General features: G+C 38.4%; 1 protein-coding gene across 2 annotated transcripts in view; it reads left to right on the plus strand.

Moving 5' to 3' along the window:
* GRM3 (glutamate metabotropic receptor 3) overlaps positions 1-19972 on the plus strand; it is a 226929-nt gene that overhangs the window by 123356 nt on the left and 83601 nt on the right. For both annotated transcript variants that reach the window (XM_070617326.1, XM_070617327.1), the window contains one exon: positions 7209-7820. In XM_070617326.1, the coding sequence (XP_070473427.1) occupies positions 7353-7820 (468 nt within the window). In that variant the 5' untranslated portion in view covers positions 7209-7352. The remainder of the gene's footprint in view (positions 1-7208; positions 7821-19972) is intronic.

A 19972-nucleotide genomic window follows, 5' to 3' on the forward strand; every position in this document is an offset into this window, starting at 1 on the left:
CAGGACATTATTAATAATAGCCAGTTGATGGATCATATTACTAACTTGTTAGTGATATTACTAACAGGTAATATTCTCTGGGAACAGTACTCCTCCATTTCTTCCCTTTCACCATTTGTCCAAAGCTGGAGGGAGAGCTTTTGAAAAACCCAGTTTCTGTACTCAGTTCATGCTGACAAACCCGTAACTTCTCTTAGACTTGGGAGCTTCTAAGAGGAAAGGGACAATGGTAGATTGTGGGGAGTTTGGGGAGACTCCAATCCCAAGGCTTTGTAAGGTGGTTAGGAACCTGAGGATGAAAAACAGCTGAAATGACAACACACACACACACACACGGGAAAATACTGTGCGCTTTGGTGTTCAGAAAAATAAAGATTTACTACTTTGAAGGGAAGTGAATAAATCTTTCAAATATTCCATATTGAATGACCCAACCAAGTTAATATTGTAAATTGGAAGTAAGTTATCGCAATTACCCTGAGGACCAAAGTTTGGTACAACTGTAAATCTGTTTGCCTACCTTATAAAAATATTTTCCTCTAAATTCAGAAGATAACATGGGCCGGTCCAGTGGCACAGAGGTTAAGTTTGCACATTCTGCATCAACAGCCCAGGGTTCACCAGTTCGGATCCCAGGTGCGGACATGGCACTGCTTGGCAAGCCATGCTGTGGAAGGCGTCCCACATATAAAGCAGAGGAAGATGGGCACGGATGTTAGCTCAAGGCCAGTCTTCCTCAGCAAAAAGAGGAGGATTGGCAGCATGTTAGCCCAGGGCTAATCTTCAAAATCATAAAATAATACAATAAATAAGTAAATAAATAAATTCAGAAGACAACAGAAACAGGAGATAAGATTTTTGTTTTGGGGAGCGTGGGGGTGGGACATCCAAGGCCAAATAGTGAAGTGGGCATTTCTCCTTTTGGCATCATCAACATCTCTTTCTGACTCTATTATTCGAATTGGCAGTGACCCTCTTCAGTGTAGTCACCTAGGGTCCTTGGCCTTCTTTTACCCTCTCTATGAATAAAACAGGCTCATAGGAAAGGGTTTGGCCAATTCATTTCCACTACTCAACCTAATTTTTTGGTTATTTGAAATGTTATATACATTGTGGAATTTCAAACTTCCTCAGACTAGAGAAATTTGAAGAAAGCAAAACTCTCCTCCCTAATCTCAAATCTTAATACATAGGCCTAGCCTCTACATTTCTGCTTTGCCAATCACGTTTTCAAGGAACTTAACCTGTTATTTCGTGTGTTGCTCTCCATTCCTCCTGATCTTTCTCAGATCAACAATGAGTATGTATCCTACTTTTTCTAATTTCTCCAAAATGCTCTCAACTTTTCCAGTTTTACCTATACTTCTTCCTTAAAAATTAGCAAAGAAATAGGAAAGATCAAAGCTATTTGGGCCGAATTTCTCCAATGCCAAAGTTGAATCTTGAGCTACTACAACATCATTTTGAAAAATAAAAACAGGTCTTTTTAGTGATCTTCTTCATTTTCTGAATGGAATTTCCAAATTATTTTTCCAATCTCCTGACCAATCTCTCAAAAACTTACATGCTACTTGGGATTTATCATTTAACCAACATTTGACAACTACATGTGAAGCACTGCGGAAAATACAACAATGTCTAAGGCATTGTCTTTGATATCCAGTAGCTTACAGATTAATGGGGAAGAAAGAACAATTGCTAAATTTCACTTTTATAAAACTATGCAAACAAATTTAAAACAAAATATGACCATTATAATAAACACAGCACCAACTATATGGGAATTCAGCACATGGAGGGCTAATGTGGAAGACTACAAGGAGGAGAAATTTTAAGCTAGATCTGCTAAAAATGACTGGGTTTTTAAAAGCCAGCTACTCATAATAATTTCTTAAAAGCTTCTGAAAAAAATACCTTTGTTCTCTAATAAGAGTAAAGAAATTAGAATTATGCAATGATACATCCTGCTATTAAAAAATACCAGTATAGCTACAACCTCAGTTTACCCAACTGAAATCGCAGTCTAAGAACAAGGGCCATGTCTTTTGTCACCTGTAATTCTGGCAGCTGAAAAATTTATAGTTAAATTGCATATGCTGACACTAAGCCTAAATTTTCTCCAGATTGGTTGGGTGTGCAATCTTTGAGCACTCTCAGAAGCTCTTCAGCAACTTGAGGGTTTATTTCTAGGAAAGAGTGAGCATGGTTTCTGGTATTACATCTCCCCTGGATAAACTACTTATTCATTGAGTCAAACTGGATTTCATTTCTGACACCAAGTCCCTGGGCAAAGTCGAGAGGGGAAGGAAAATACTCATTAGCATATGCAGAGTATAGAAATGCTTCCTGCCCACATATTCCAGGAGTTATATTCACAGAAAACCTCTGAGATTCTATTAGTGCACCAATTAATAAAACATTGGTGAGCAGGTTGCCTGCAGAGAGGGCTACACATGCTTGTTTATAGTTGACACATCACTCATCATCCCTGAATGGAGAACTTTGCAGAGTTGCAATTCTCTGGCTGCATATGAATGTGGCTGCAGTGGGGAGTCTGTTTATCAGAGGAATGTGCTACTGACTGATTTATAATCAAAGGAACCTGAAAAGAAGTGGTTGGTGCCCTTTCCCACAATCCGATAAGCTGTTACATACAGATAAGCAGTTGCATTGAATTAAGCACGTTTTGTCTGTTTTTCAATGTTAAATTTTAATTTCCTGTTCTTTTAATTTCTTAGGGCTTCATTGTAAATAATGCTAAGTGTTTTGAAATATGCATGGCCCTACAGCCTTAATCATAAATTCTGCTTTAAGGAAAAGGTAAATAGGAAATATTAATACAGTGTATTTAGACTTTACTCTAATTGATTTTTAATTTGTAATTCTCCAAGATTACATTAAATGTTACTTAAAGATGCCCTGTCAGAAGGCTTAAAGGAAAAACATTTTACATGACATTGTTGTCAGTCAACTTGTTTTTAAGATCTGTATATCTAATTTTTAAACATATGTAATATATGTAATAGATTGCTTTTTGAGTCAAGCATTTAATATCAATCACCATGTTAAAAGAAATCCATGGTAAACCTATTTTTAAGATTTTCACAAATGATGGAGATAGTAGAAAAAGATGAGTCCTTTTCCATCATTTTCTATATAAAAATATCTAAGTATTTAGTGTGGTATTTAATGGTAGGGATAATGTTCATTTGTTTACAATTATAGTTTATATCTTGGGTATCCAGCTCATGGCCTAGCACACATATAGTAGGTGTTCAATAAATATTTGATGAATGAATGCATCTCTGAAGCTTTGAAATAGGATAAAATGCATGTTCCTGATTTAGTATTCTCCTGATGTAAAACTTAAGGAAATGTAGGTCAACTTGGGGCCACATCTCTCCTGGCTTCATGGGGACCACCTCAGGTGCAAATTCCAAATACAAAGGCAGCATTTCCTCCTGCATGTATATAAAATAATTCCTATCGGTCAATCTATTGACAGTACTGTCATCAAAGAGCATAATAGGATAAGAGCATTTGGGATGATTAGGTAGGGAACGAAATAAAACAACTGACTTCTCTACTTTAATTTCCATTTCCTATACCATAAATAAAATAGTAAAGAATTGTTTGCAATAATTGTTGTGGATATCAATATTCTTTCAAGAAATATTTGTTGATTATCTTCCTGATTGCAGATACTATGCCAGGCCCTGGATACACAGAGATAAATAAAATGTAGCCCCTACTTGTGGAACAGGTAGACAGGTATACACTATTATTTTCAGTACAATCTGATGTTTCATTTGAGGTCTTGTTTGACTAAGAGCATTTTCTTAAGAGAGAATTAAGCTTTCCATAAACTATAAGGTCATTTTACTCTTTGAGTAGCCAAACTTTCCTCATATTCAAGAGATATCTACATTTTTTCAGATACATGGTAAGACTGTGTTGATGACCTTCTTTTAATTAACTATTCTCTTTTATTAGCCACATAAAACAATTATTTTATAGAGCAAATTTCTGCTTCTTTATCATTAGCAATAATGATCACAGTACCTTTTCCTTCCACGGCAGTTTTGCTTCAAAGGGAATTGCACAGAAAGATCAAAGAGAGGCCAGAAATTGATATGAAACAAAAAAAATTCTACTATAGTATCAAATTCTTTAAAAATTATTATTATTAGACTTTCTGGTCCCCTGTGGCAGATCTCCCAGAGAGGCTCTGGGTTAACACTGAGCATTCCAGTGACTGCTGCCGTCATTGCTGAGATTCACACCTAAATAAACAGAACAAAGTCCAGACGACTTGCGTGTCTCAAGAAAACAACCCATCACTTGCTCCACATGAAAGGAACAGAAAGCATGTGGAAAGCCAGATTTTAAAGGGCGCTGCTAACATGAGAAAGGAGAAATGTCAAAAATGTTGAAGTAAACATTGGACTAGTTCCCGTCTCAATTTTTTTGTTGCATTTCTTTTCTTCATACCTTAAAAACCCTAAGTGTTGTGCCACTTTTTTTATTCCCAAGGAGCAGACAAGGAAACAAACATGAATTATAATGGTAATAACAAATATTTCTTGAACTAGCTACAGCAGGAATATAAAGCAGAAAGTAAACAATTTGCCTGGGGAAGAAAGACAGGAAAGAATTCTTGGCCTTTCCTAGTAGTGACTGTTGAGTCTTAAATGATAAGTGGGTGTTTACAAGGCAAATGAGTGTAGAAGGTCATTCCCAGCAAAGGGAACAACATGAGCAGAAGCAAGGGATCATCAAAATTCTAGGTGTCCTCTGAAGTGAACATATAGTCTAATATGGCTAATGCATAGATTTGAAGGCAGAGGTGGGATGAAGTTTGTGGACATGGTGAACAGTACGACTTGAGGGCTAGCCAGCAACAAGATCATGGAGCACAAAGTAGTCAATTCTTCAACCTAGAGGCAAGGGAAATCGCTATAGACTGACAGAAGATGGCCGCTCTGATCAGCAATTAAGATTATGCATTAGAGGGGCAGGCCCCGTGGCTGAGTGGTTAAGTTCGCGCGCTCTGCTGCAGGCAGCCCAGTGTTTCATTGGTTTGAATCCTGGGCGCGGACCTGGCACTGATCATCAAGCCATGCTGAGGCAGCGTCCCACATGCCACAACTAGAAGGACCTACAACGAAGAACATACAACCATGTACCGGGGGGCTTTGGGGAGAAAAAGGAAAAAAAATAAAACCTTTTAAAAAAAAAAAAAGATTATGGATTAGAGCACTTCCTCCAACGGGACACCATTCAGATTGATTATATTTATTAATGTATGCGAGAGAACACGGGAGGTGTGTGGCATCCTTATTGAGTCAAGGAGCAGCCAGGAGAGCCCCCTCCTTCATAAAACCCCACCAATACACAATCATACACAAAAGCAGGAGAGCAGACAAGCTCACTCACCACACATGCAGGGGGCATGCAACTGTACCCTGTCAGGAGAAGCCTCCAGGAGTCCCTGCTATTGCTTCTCTCTATATTGATTCTGAATATAATAAGCTTACCTCATCTCCTGGGAAAGGGGGGCAAGCAGAGTGAGTGTGCTGACCACTGTTTTCTCTAGTGCTAGGGAGCTGGATGTCAAGAGTACAACAGTAGGTTCATTGCTTCATGCATGCAGGCAACTGGACAGCTCCACACCAGGGTTTTAGAAAGTACCCTGGGAAGATCCCAGCCTACTGTCAAAAGTATGATCCTCACACCAGGGCTTTGCCTGATTCCTAAAAGAAGAACATGTTTTAGCCTATAATGTAAAGAGAAGCTTAATTTTTGGAACTAAGTTACAACCTACTGTGCAAACCCCAGCACCAGCACTCACTATACTCCTCAAACGTGAGAGCCACATCAGGAGTTGCCTAACACTGGCTGGAGGAGGCAGCCACCAACAATCATACTTTTTTCCATCATCTATATGGTACAGGTTATACAATAATAAATTTTAAAATTTTATACTTGAGGAAAGTCATCCTTACCTAATTAACAAAAATGTGTTTTGGGGACTGGCAGCAGCTCCTAGGAATCTACTGCTATGGTCCTGTTAGAGATAACAAGAGCCTGGTATAGTGGCGGTAAAAAAGAGGAGGTGACTTTGAGAGATGTTAAACAGGTAGACTCTTCAGAAACTTAGAGGCTAACTGGAAGAAAATATGAGGGTGTGAAATGGGAAGGCCTCTATTGTACAGGTTTCTGGCTTGAGAGCCTGAGTACAGAGAAGATCCATTGACAGAGATAAGGGACAGTGTATGACTTTGAGGTGTAGACCTTGAGGTGTCAGAGGGATGTGTCGGTAGAATTGTGAAGCAGGCAGTTAACCTAGGAGTCATTCAAGTGGTAGGTGAAACTATGAACTCTAGCCCAAGAATGGGGTGGAAGTGGAGGGGTGTTTGACAATGGAATTTGAGATGTAGTCAGAAATGAGGCATGAGAATAGAAACCTAGGAAGTTGGAACAGGTAGAAAATAGTTAAGATTTCAATTAAGGTCAAGTAAAATGAGGACTATAGTGGGTTTTTTTATTGAATTTAGAAACTAGGAGATGAGTAGTAGCTTTTTCCAAAGCCATTTTGTTAGAGCAATGGAGCCAGAATCTTGACTGCAGTGAGCTGAGAGCATCTGGGATGAGAGGAAGGGGGAATGTGCCACAGACAATTCATTTGAAGAGGTCGCCTATGAAGGGAGGACAGGGCTGTGGTGGTAGAAATGCAGAAATGGTGACAGAGTTAGAACTGTGTTTTGTTTCCAAATGGAAATGGAAGAGTGGATGTAAAGGGGTTGTTTGTAAATGCAGCTCAAAGAGAAGGGATGAAAACTCATAACCATGTTCCTGCTCTACCGATATCAATGTAAATCACTCAGTAGAGAGAGTACTGAACTTAGTATCAGAAAAACCAGAGGCTGAATGCTACCTCCATTCAAGGTACACTTCATCAGGTCTCTTTACCTCTTTAGTCCTCGGTGTTCATTTCTGGGAGACAGGACCACTAAGATCTATACTACAATGTGTTGTAAGGACTAGATGAGAACACTTGTGGGAGAGTGCCTGGTGCAGTGGTGCAGTACATGTTCAGTAAATGGGAATTCGAGTCATTATCCCATCAAAGGTCTGAATGGGGACCATGAATGTAATCACTGTTGATTTCTTTACCATTTTTGTTCATATAATTTTTATCTCTTTAGGAATTTGGTGACAGGCTCTGTTAGTCTGTTCCTCCCTTATATGAAGGACAGACCAAAGATCCAGTCTGGAAATGAGAGAGGAAGACTAGTGAGCGACATTGGCTCCATTCATTGATATCTCCCAGAGGTGCAGAAACTGGATTCATGAAGATGTTGACAAGACTCCAAGTTCTTACCTTAGCTTTGTTTTCAAAAGGATTTTTACTCTCTTTAGCGGACCATAACTTTCTGAGGAGGGAGATTAAAATAGAAGGTGACCTTGTTTTAGGGGGCCTATTTCCTATTAATGAAAAAGGCACTGGAACTGAAGAATGTGGGCGAATCAATGAAGACCGAGGGATCCAACGCCTGGAAGCCATGTTATTTGCTATTGATGAAATCAACAAAGACAACTACTTGCTACCAGGAGTGAAGTTGGGTGTTCACATTTTGGATACATGCTCAAGGGACACCTATGCATTAGAGCAATCACTGGAATTTGTCAGGGCGTCTTTGACTAAAGTGGATGAAGCTGAGTATATGTGTCCTGATGGATCCTATGCCATTCAAGAAAACATCCCACTGCTCATTGCAGGGGTCATTGGCGGCTCTTACAGCAGTGTTTCCATACAGGTAAGATTGGCCAGTGCTATTGCTAAAATGCTCTGTCTCTGGTTTTATGTCTTAGGAGAACAAAAGGAGAATATCCTAATAACTTCACTAATAGATGATGTGAACAATTACATTGTTCATTTCTGTGGGTATTTGATAATGTAAGTTTGTATACAGAACAGTTCTTTAGTAATGAAAATTGTTTAGAAGTATATCAGATAGCTACTGAAGCATAACAACTTACCCCAAAATTCAGTGACTTAAAACAACTATTATTTATTATTATAGTCTACAAATCTGAATATTGGCTGGAGTGAGGTGATCAAAGCTAGTTTTATCTGGGTCTCTGCTCCAGGTTGTCCCTTACCCTCCACCTGGAATCAGCAGGCTAGCCCGGGAAGGTTCTTACCAGAGTGATGGCACAGGTGCAAAAGAATGCAAACTTTATTGCACAGGGCCCTCCCAAGCTGCTACTTCCATCACATCTGGTAACATCCCATCTGCCAAAGCAACTCACCAGGCTCAGCCCAGAGTCAAGGAGCAGGGAAATATGTGCTATACACAGTACAAGTGCTGCAAAGTTACATGGCAAAGGGTATGGATACATGGGGGAGTAATAATCTGAAGCCACCAATACAATCAACCACAAGATGGTACAGTACCACTGAGCTCTATTTTTTTCACACTAATTTTTACTAAAGCATCATTTTGTTCACAGATAAATGATAAAAAGTTTCTCATGGTATAAACCTGAAAATGTATGCAGAGAAGCTAGATTATTACTACCAAAAAAAAAACAAAAAAGAAGAAGGAACAATTTAGCATGCAACTTAAACTAGATGAAAAGCTGATAACTGGCTCTCATAATTTTGTTAGGGAAAGCAGGAACATACTATTGAAACTCTTGCAATGCCCACTTACAGGGTCACAGAATTTGAGAGATGGAAAATGCTGAGGGATCATCAAACTCAACCTTCTCATCTTCCCAAGCCCCAGACAAATTGATATCATGCAAACCCTCTTTGGTAGGTAGCACGAGAACTCAGATAGATCTTTTGTACTTTTGCGCTCTTTCAACTGTCCCATAAGATTTCTATACGTTACTTGAAGTTCAACATTTTTCTGGTGAGACCACTAATGTCACAGTAATAAAAGTCCATGATTCTAAAAGTTATATACTTTGCCTCATATCAAATTACTATAATCAAAGTCCCAAGCACTAAAGGAAGTCATATAATACTCAGGCTGTCTGTCTATGTCACAAACCACTTAAATTGGCTCTATTCACATTGGAATAACCTTATCTCTATATGCCAGATTCATGGCATTTAAAATTCTACGTACAATTCTGTGCTGTTCTAAATGAGCTATTTCAAATTTCTTTCCTTCTTCAGAGCACACACTCATATTATGAGTAATTAGGATAATTGGATTTTCATAAACACCCTTTGAGTTCATTAGATGGATAGAAAATATTGCACATCCCCAAGCACATCATGTTAATTTTTCCACTATCTCTATTCTTGGATCAGGAGAGATGGAATTTGCTATTTGAGAAGAGAGAATTAAAAATACGTATCTGTCATACTTCAAAAATTTTGCCAGATGAGGGCTAAACATTTCATAAATATTTATATTGTATCCACTATTACCACCAACAAAGGATTGCATATATGCCTTTCTGATCTCAGTTTCTCCCAGTGTAGTAAATAGCACTCTACAGCAGATGTGTAAATATCTATTTATCCAAAGTAATTAACAAACCGTGCCAGACAAATATTTTTTTAATTTAATTTTACTCTTCTATTACCTATATACTCCTCAAAAGAGTTTGGATTGTTTTAGAAAAAAAAATGTGGGCTATTAAAACTCCATACTTGTTTACAAGGAAAGAAGCCACTTCTTAATCAGCAAAGAATCTGTTTTATTATTTCATTCATTTGGTCCATATCACCATAAAGTCACAAATGCTGATATGGTTTTTGTCTTCACAGTATAAATAAAGAAACCAAAATTATCATGCTTTACTGAAAATAGTATAGAATTTAGCATCAGAAAGACTTGGGTTTGAATTCCAACTCCACCATTTACTAGCTTATCTGTAAAATAAAGAAAATAGCATCTACTTTAAAAAATTGTTGAGAGGCTAAATTGAGAAAATCTGTGGGAAACACATCACCAAAAAACTAATAGATTGAATAAATGGTAACTATAATGTCCCTAAAGTTATAGAAAGTCAGTGGAAGAGCCACATCTAAAACCAACTCCTCGGTCTTCCCATGAAGAGGCTGTCCCATGAAGTCATTGCTGCTCCCTCCCCCACGTGTTTCTTCAGCAAGTCAGCCTGTATAAAGCTCCTTCTGTGTGTCCTGTACTGATGCAGGGGTTAGAGAGACCACTAAAGTAGTAGAGAACACAGGCTTGACCTCAAGGAACTTGAAATTTGGCAATGGGTACAATACTACCATGAAATAACTGACTACAAATCAGAATATGTTCACGTGGTTCACGAGGTAACAATGACCTACAGAAAGATTTTGAGAATGACTGATAGAATAGAAAGTTGTATTTGAGGAAGACTAATTGGGCCACAGTGTGAATGAGACGCTGTCTGAAGAGGCTGATCAGAAACTTGTGGTAGGTGTCCACGTACAAGAGGACAAAGACCTTGACAGGAGTAAGGGGGTGAGCTGGAGAGGAAGGGAGGGAGAGGGCTTCACTCCTTCCTCTGTGGCCCCCAGGTGTCCTGACTGCTCAAGCTCAGGCCACACTCTGGTCTAGGCCGAGGTAAGCTGGGAGGTGGAGCAATGTGTCTATACACTGACTTCGAGGCAGCCTTCCAAGGAACCTTTCCCTACAGGGTCCTGCTTTCAGCTAGGCATCATGAACGAAAAGAGGTCTTAGGAGGCTCTTATATGGCTAGGAATTTAAGCGTCATTTTTTAAATACTTATCTGTCTTTTAATAAGAATTCTAAAAAATTGTCAAAAGCAATCCAAAGCAATAAATTCCTAATGGTGAATTTAAGGCACTTTTGTACATTAATGACAGAAACGTCTTAGCAGAAAGGATGTTTTGAGGTACCTCTCACACTCACCTACTTCTCCTGGACTGATTCTGATCATATAGTCTGGCATCTGGTAACCATGGTAACAGCGTGTAGCAGGTAGCCACAAAGATCCACGCATGTCAGTCAACTCTGCCATTCATTTTTGACTTCTTATGACTTCCTGAATATTTACTGGAAAGCGTCTTTGCTTGAACTGAGCAGGAGAAAGAAAGAAGGTGAAGAAAGAAGTAGAAGAAATGTACTAGTAGAAATCCACCACACAATTTTAAAAATTCCTATCATGTAACTGTAGCATCCATTTCCAAACCAGAGCACAGAGTTTTCAGTCACAAAATTGCCTGGTGACAGAGAGCATTTTAGAGAATTATAATATTTGAGCATCTTCCCTTTTGTGGTTAGGTCAGTTTAGATCTTATAATCTCCCCATTTGGGCCTGTATTGCTTTATTGGCAGGATGACTTCAGGAGGCACTTTCCCTTCAGCTTTCTCTTCTTTCATTATCTTCCCATGAAAGGAGAAGAATTCTCCCCGGGGGTCAGCAGAGGAGACACCCCTTGCTGTGTTGGTTCATACAATAGGCATTGTTTGCAGACAGTGAAAACTGCATTAAAGGGGAAATTCTATTTTTTTTTATTGAGGTAACATTGGCATATAACATTATATAAATTTCAGGTGTACATAATTATATTTCAATTTCTGTGTAGATTACATCATGTTCACCACCCAAAGACGAAGTACCATCCATCGCCATATGCATGTGTCCTGTCACCCCTTTTGCCCTCCTCCTTCCCCACTTCTCCAAAGAAGAAATTATTAATGATTTGCTGGGTTAAGCTGTATCACCACTGATAAAGACTTGGATAATTATTTTCCCAAAGCTTTTATTAAGTAAGACAAACCACTCTGTGGGGGTCCCTTTTATAAAGCAACAGTATTGATTTCTTAATTTGGTAATCAATGAAAGCTAGCATCAAAATCCTTTTTTATTAGCAAATATACATGGGGGTCTATTCACCTCCTCTGGTGAACAAGTTCCTTTTCAAAGCATTTTTAAGACGGTATTCTGCTCCCCTTTATAAGCCTGCAAAAATCCACCCACTTCAGGGAAAATAGTATTTATTCCAGAAGAAAATCAAGCCAGTTGGCTTTAGCTAGGCAGTTGTCTACATGGTACTTCTTGTGAAGCGGTTTTTATGATTTTGAATTTTCAGATAGACTGTAATTTGAGCTCCTAAGTTGACCAGTCAAAATGTCCCTTGAAATGTTCCAAAAACATCTCTCACTCTTTTCCAAAGATGTCTCATTTCCTCAGTCTTTCTTGACTAGCCGAAGCAAATTTTAGCTGGAACATGACAAGTATAAGTTGACCCACTTATGGTTGTGTCCATGAGTGTTAAAATGACCTCAGCAACAAGTGAGGATTTAGATTAGATGGCATCGAAAAGCTAAGCTCATAGAAAGGGCAGAGAGAGACTTAAAAGGAACTTCCTACCTCTTTGCCATCCCTAGTATAATCAGACTCTTTTAGAAACTTTTGAGCAATATCCACATCCTAGGAAGCCTCTAATCCTGGAAGATGGTCACCATAGCATTGTTTATCATGACATGGATTTGGACATGCCATGGATTGCTTACATCATGTCTCTGAGAGGGATAACTCCTTAAACTAAATTCCTTGCAGTATGTTTCACAGATTTTTATCTTGATGGGATCAGGGGAACAGCACATAAAGACACCACTCTGTTATTCCTCCCCAACTTGATTCCACAGTGTGAAACTGGACCACCACTGGTCAATTTGTATTAAGCACTGCCCACCCTCCATGATTCGTTCCTCCTTTAAATTCAAATGCTTTGGAGAAGTCACACATGAATTGCTGCTCTGATTATAGGAGCATCAGAAAAATAGTTGAAGGACTTGGAGGTACAAAAGCCTTTATCTGGTTAGCTGTGCCCAAGAATCAGATAGACTACTGAATGGAAAAGTCAATATTTTTTTGTGGATAAATAAATTGATTCTAGAGTAGAGTTTCTCAACCTTGGCACTATTCAGCTGCATAATCCTTTGTTGCATAGAGCTGCCCTGTGCACTGTAAGATGTCTTAGCAGCATTGCTGGCCTCTACGAACTAGACTAGATGCCAGCAGCTGCTCAAGTTGTGACATCCAAAAATGTTTCCATAGATTGCCAAATTAGAAAATTATACTCCTTTCCCATTGACAATCACTGATTTAAAGTAAGGCATATTTAGGGCCAACATAAGGAAGAGTTCTTATGAAATAGGTAGTCTGAAAGGAGGGGGATATAAGAAAGTGAGTCCTATGACACTGGAGCTGTTCAAGTAAAAGGTGGCCAATGATTGAGGAGACTGAAGAAACATATTAGTACTAGAACTATATGGCATTTAAGAAGATTTCTTAATTTTACAATTACATGGTGCTCAAGCAAAATACCCTACTATTAGGACAGGAGTGATTACAAAGGAATCTAAAACATGAAGAAAATAAATCCTAGGCTCTCTTCCATCAGAATCACTTTGAAGAAGTTCAGTCAATTGCCATTTCATCTGATTACGGCAGCATTGTTGTGAATTTGATGAATCGAGTATCTCATTTACCTACATTTTACAACTAAGGCACTCACAAAGTCATTTTTCACCAGAAAATAATGGTTTATTAAGTATATATATTTTAGGTACAGCAAGAACACTATGGTGTAAAGCCTGGGTAACGTGGAACAGAGAGAATACAAAACAAAATTTAAAAATAGCAGACATCTAAAAATTTATAAATAGTAGTCCCTGAGGCATGTATAAGCAATTAGGAAATATCAAGTCCATACATAAAACAGGTACAAGTATAGGACCTGAGTATCAATCGATAACATAAGCACTAGGAGACTAAAGAGAATAACAGAATTAGCAGAAAGTAAAGGAGTCAAACAGGAAAAAGACTTAGATCTGTGTAAACAGAAACTTGTCTTTGAAGGCTCCCTGGAAAGCTGCTTTCTTATAGTCTACTGGATAGTATCTGCACATTCTTTCATAAAAGAGAGAACATAGTCTTTCTGCCACCTGGAATGTAACGTCCTTTAGCTGTCTGTAGGCCTTGCCAAATCCTTCTCTCCTTCAGTTCTCAGCTCAAATCCTATCCCTTTGAGAAATCTTTCCCAAGCTCTCACTACATAAACACACACCTCCATTTCTATCTTATTAAATGTAACTGTTCATTTGCATATCTATTTTCCTCCAAACTATAAGCTACTTGAGTTTAGGAACCACATCTTTTTGTCTTTGTATTGAGGGCACCTAGAAAAATGCCTCTACCAGTAAATGCTTTTTGAATTAATTGAATTAACGGAATGATACCCTGCTACATGTCCAGAAGGCTGAAATGTCTAAATAACCCTTGGATTGGAGACCACAACCATGACCTACCTATTCTAGATCAGTCTGGATATTCATAAATGAAAAATCAGCCTTTTCCTACAATGGAAAACTAGATTTGATACAAAAGACAGAAGATGTAGCAAAGTGAGCATGTGGAACAAAAGTCCCCCCATCCTCCCCACCTCCACTGCCTACACGTGTTCACAAGAGACCTTGATTTGAGAGCGGCTCTAAGGGTTCCACTCCATCTGTCCTTAGACTGACTACTCCAGAGACGACTATGCAAGACTCAACACGGCTGGGCACCCAGGGCCACTCCAGATAAGGTTAGAGCCCTGTCCACACTGTAATCTAGCTGTATGCAGTCTCTCCACATAAAGAAAATGCAGAGTGCCAACTATGCCAGATACTGCGCTTGGAGTTAACACAAAAGAAGGAAACATCATCCTGTCCTTAAGGAGAACAGAATGATGGCATTAGAAATCCATTTGCTCATATGTCTATCATCAGAAAAGTAAAAATGGTAGTTGCATTTGGCGAGTTTACTATTGCAAACAGAACGATCATAGCATGGATACACTACAACTATACACTTTTAGTGTGCCTTTCTTGAAAAATTCAGCTCAGTGACTAAAACTCTGGGTGCAGACTGACCAGGACTTATTAACGCTTCACTACCTCTTTTGTGTTGGCTAAGATGGAGGTATTCATAGCACTTCTCTTATTGGGTTACTGTGGGAATTAAATGAGAAAACATATGAAAAGCAGTGAAAATAGTGTTTCACACATAATGAGCATTCTTCATTTTAGATTTTAGTAGATATAATCTGTTAGTTTTTTTTGTTTGTTTTTACTACTTAACATCTCCTGTCCCAGAGGAACAGTTCCAAGAGGAATTGAGGTTCATAAAGGTCAAGTACCAAGTTCAAGTTTCTACCACTTTACAAGCAGTGGAATCAACATTAGAATCCAGAAACCCTGCCTCCCATACTGCTCTCCTGATCACCCCCTCACACAGCCCAAGCTTCAGAAAAATCTAACTCAAAAGTTATCTAGATTAGAATCTTTTTATTTTTTCCTTCCCAGACTTTTCCTTCTAAAGCAATCTCACAAAGCTGATTGTTCTGAAACCTCCTTCCACCGCTCCTGCTTCCCCTCCTCAGGAAAAGGGCAATGCTGTTCAAGGACTTTATCATATAGAGGGAGGCAGTAGCAACAGCAATTTAAAAATGATTTTGTTAACATTGTTTCACTGTAGAAATTTCTCACCAGAGGTAATTATCTAAGATGCACTATTTTTTTTTCCTTTGCTTTGGAGTTAATTTATTCCTTAATTAATTCTCCTTCTGTCATATGTTTATTTGGAAACTACTCTTATGAAAACAAGAGGTTACTATCAGGACCACTGTCCCCAGGGCATTAGAATGGCCCATGGCTGAGAACCAGCTTCTGGTGAGGTCACATGTCTATGATGGAGGTCATAAGATGAAAAACTAGGAATGCAGATATTCCTGAGATATCAGCAAGTGTTTGATGCTATGATTATAGATTAATAGGCAAACTAATTGAAATAGGATTCCTGACACTTTTAGTTAAACCTAAGATATGATTTTGCTTTGACAACACAAAGTTCTCTTTCCAAATTACCATTAAATATGTGCTTTTTTAATGGATCAATATGTACAAGGCTCAGTTTCTCAATATGGAAGGAGCCACCACTTAGCAGTTTATAATAATGAAAGTCCATCGATTTAATGTAGTACAAATGCTTTTACCAGTCCATGAAAAATGTGGTCGAAAACTTCCAGAGTATTTTCCAATTAGTGGACTTCAGAAATTTAAGCATAGTGTTCCAAAAACACCTGCAGTTAAACTCTCACCAAACGTTGCTACTCTAGGCAGTATATCAGTGGGACTTTGAACACTAAAATTGTGATGTCGCTATTTTTGACATCACCACCTGGTATATTATGGAAATCCCTCTGTTACCAGTGACAAAGTCTTGATTCTTGCCAGCTACTTGACTTTACATTCCCACAGAGGGAACTGCAACAGAGGGGAGAATACAAGGGAAGCAACACCTTCAAAAATTATGTTCCAAATATAGACCAGATTTCCTTGCCAACTGGTCAGAGTGGCAAAGCATCTTGAGACATTTGCCATCACTTAATAGGATTGAATTTGCAGAGCGTGCACCCCAGGGACTAGTTGGTTCCTCCCAGGCAAGACGCCTCCAATTTGGGTAGCTGCCATTAGGTTCACAATGAGGTCTCATCGAATACAAACCAGGCAATTAAGCTCCCAATGTGGAAACAGATGTGATTGACCACATAAACTACAACTGGTTCAGAATTTTCCTGTGAAAAAGTAATTCCATAGAAATAAAAACAACACATATGCATTAAACACATCTTACCTATGTTTACACAGTAATTTTAAGGAATATCATTTATATAAGATTTAAAGAAATGCAACAATAAACTATGCAGTTTGGTGCTATACAGCAAATTTCAACTGTTATCAATGGCTATTTAACTCTCAGGTTTTATTTCTACGCAAAAGAAAGTCTTTATGTTATCTTTCCTGTGATGTTTCCAGGAATTTAAGACTTCTAGAGCCTCTCTACAGTCTCCAACAACTAGTATTATTTATGACCTGCTTCCTTCCAAGAAGGATTCAAGGTGACCTGTAATGACACAAACAGGAGGACAAATTAAGTCATAAGTACTTGAGTAATTACTACCAACCACATAAATGGTTTTAAGTGGACTCAAATTTTTCTTTAAATCTCCAGTCTTGACATTTCTATTATTAACTTTATTATTATTATTGGGATTACATGATCTCTTCAAGAACTCACAGCCTAAGTCAGAAGGAGTATTTTGTCCATCTGATTACCATTGTCTGACTTTCTCAAATTGGACATCATCCACTAGTCCTTTTAAAATATAACCTTAGTCATGTCATTCCCTTAATTAAAAAGTGTTAATGTCTTTTTATCTCTTAAAGAATAAAATTCAAAATCTTTAGCATAGCATATAAAATCCTTAGCAGTTTAGCCCAGTCCCTCTATTCTTCCTTAGCCTACTCATCCCTGCAAGGCACTGGATACCCTGATAACACCATCTCATACTCTTAAAGCAAATGCACATTTTCCCATCTCTGTCTCTGTGTTCTTCCTTCTGCCTACAAACTTCCTTTCCCCTTTCTCTGCCTGGTAAACTTTCACTTACTCTTCAAGTTCAAGCCTGAGTGTTACCTCTACATAGGAGCCTGCCATGACTCACCTGAGCATAATTAGTTGCTCCTTCCCCTGTGTTTTTGTATAAATATGTATACATATACCCCAAAATTTTATCCTTGGTATGTTTCTTTGTCTCCCGCCAGACTATAACTTCCTGGAAGATAGTGGGGGTACATTACTCATATTAGAAAAACCTACATTTTAGAATAGTGCCTTGTATAATTGGCATTGATCAAAGTTTACTGAATGAATGACTGCTGGATTAGATGTTATCATCATCTCTATCACTTTTTGAGCATTTACTAGTACCAGCCAGTGAGTGAAGTGCTTGACATGTGTTATCATTTAATCCTTACATAACTTCATAAGCCAAGGACTACTGTCATTCTCTTTTTACAGATGAGGAAAGTTGAAGCTTAAGAAATTAAAATAACTTGACAGGGTCCCACAGCTAGAGAGACAAGGAGCTGGGATTCCAGAGTCAGCCTGTTTGATTCCGATCCTGTGCACTGAATCGCTGTACTATTTGCTTTTGTACCTCACAGCCCTGTTGAAGCAAAATGAAGAGTTAATAGGAAAACTATGAATAACAGTTCTATTTGCTACAAATAATATAGTATATATCCTTCTGCCCTAAATTATTGCCACAGGCCCTCAGAAGTAAATAAAAATCATTTTTAAAATATTAGACTACGGCCCTCAGCTCCCCCCGTGCATACTCAACAGCTTTTGGCCTTTGGTTAACAGCCAATGAGGATAGGACTATATTTGTCATATTATTAAGTAAGTGACTTCAGGGTCCACAGAAAAATATGGACTAATTCAACCAGTGGCTCTGTTAATCCTCAAGAGGCATTGTCAAAAATCAATATCCAAGGCACTAAAGGACATGTTTCCAACAGATCTGTTGGTGTCAAGTCACCCTGGGAGTCATGCTTTTGCAGGTGTTGCTGGTAAACACTAACGCAAGAAGGACCAGATATGATACAGACCTTCTGATCCCATTGTTAGTGACTGGAACCCAAATCAATTCAGTTTTATGATTTCTCTTGAAAATTAATTCATGGGTGGAGGAGGAAAAATCAGATGCAGACTAATTCACTGGGCAAAACACCTTCTTGTTCCTCTTCTAGGTACCTGGTAAATCTGGGTAGGGAAACAAAGTTATTCCTGAGACAGTGTCCTGTTAGTAAAGAAGCAAGACACATACTTGTCAAATGTGGAGTGGCACTGTCATGATGAGAAACCTGACATGTCTTATAATGCCAGTCTCCTGAAAAAAATGTGATTCGAGGAATCCTATGTGGTCTGAATATTATTTCAGTCTGAGTGATGAGCTATGAAAATGCCAAAATGGATAGCCTTGCTATTCATTAATCCCTGAGTCACAAACGAAGAAACAAAGTGTTATATGGATTGCAAACCACAGGTATTGAGTGCAATGATTTCAAGAGAGGTTGGCGTAGAAATCAGGGTTACTTTGAGCCATTTTTGAAAGTTTCTGCCATGATTAAGGAGTCCTTTGTCTGGAATGCCCATGCAAAATAATTGGGACTGAGACATGCTGTTGAACGGAATGGCAATATGAATCTTTGACTAGAGTATTTTTTGGACTCATGGCATGTAAGAATCAGTGACTTTTGTAGATTATACTGAGTAAAGTGGCATTTGCTACACTCTATTTTATGGTCTCCTAAATCTAGATTAATCTCTAGCCTTCATATATGGGCTCCAGTCAACTGTTTCCATGCGAAATGCTCCCAGATGTGCTGTAGGTAGTGTGGTCCAAAAAAAAAAGTGACTAATCCTTTCTTCAATAACAATATGATTGGCATCATTTATGGGCAGATAACTGATGTGATGTAAGCAGCTTGAATTCCTCAGGCAGTTTCTCAACTATATACCATATCCAGTTCCAGTTTAAAATACAAGCCAATCGGGGATTTTCTACAGCTAACAGTGCAACTTGATCAATCTGAATAGGAGGATCACTGAGGTCTCTTATTGCACAACTTTTAGGACTTGCTTTATGTAATATGGGTCATGAGGTAGCAGATGGTTCAAAGTACAGCACTCAGTGGTTCTCTTCCAGGATATATAAGCATTTAATTAAAAGAACGAAACAAAGCATTCATGCAAAGCACCACATGTGTGATAACATAATTAAAGGTGTAGGCTTATTCTTAAAAAGCAAGCGCAAAGAGATATGTGAACAGCACAGAATGCAAAAGCAAACCCAGGCAGGTTATTATTGAATGTCCTGATTCTCAGGACAGCAGCAATACCTTATTTTTCAAATGTATATTGTTCAGCTCTCTAGACAGCACTTTTCTTGGAAAGTAAGCACTTGATGCCCCTTGGCCATCTGGAATTTTTGTAGCTAAGCATAGGTCCACATAAAACCAATTATTGTTGTTCCCTTTAATGTATTAGCATAGTCTCAGAAGCCAATAACAATGAAAGTTCTGAAAAG

Source organism: Equus przewalskii, chromosome 4, assembly GCF_037783145.1.
Source record: "Equus przewalskii isolate Varuska chromosome 4, EquPr2, whole genome shotgun sequence".
In the NCBI taxonomy this organism is placed as follows: Eukaryota; Metazoa; Chordata; class Mammalia; order Perissodactyla; family Equidae; genus Equus; species Equus przewalskii.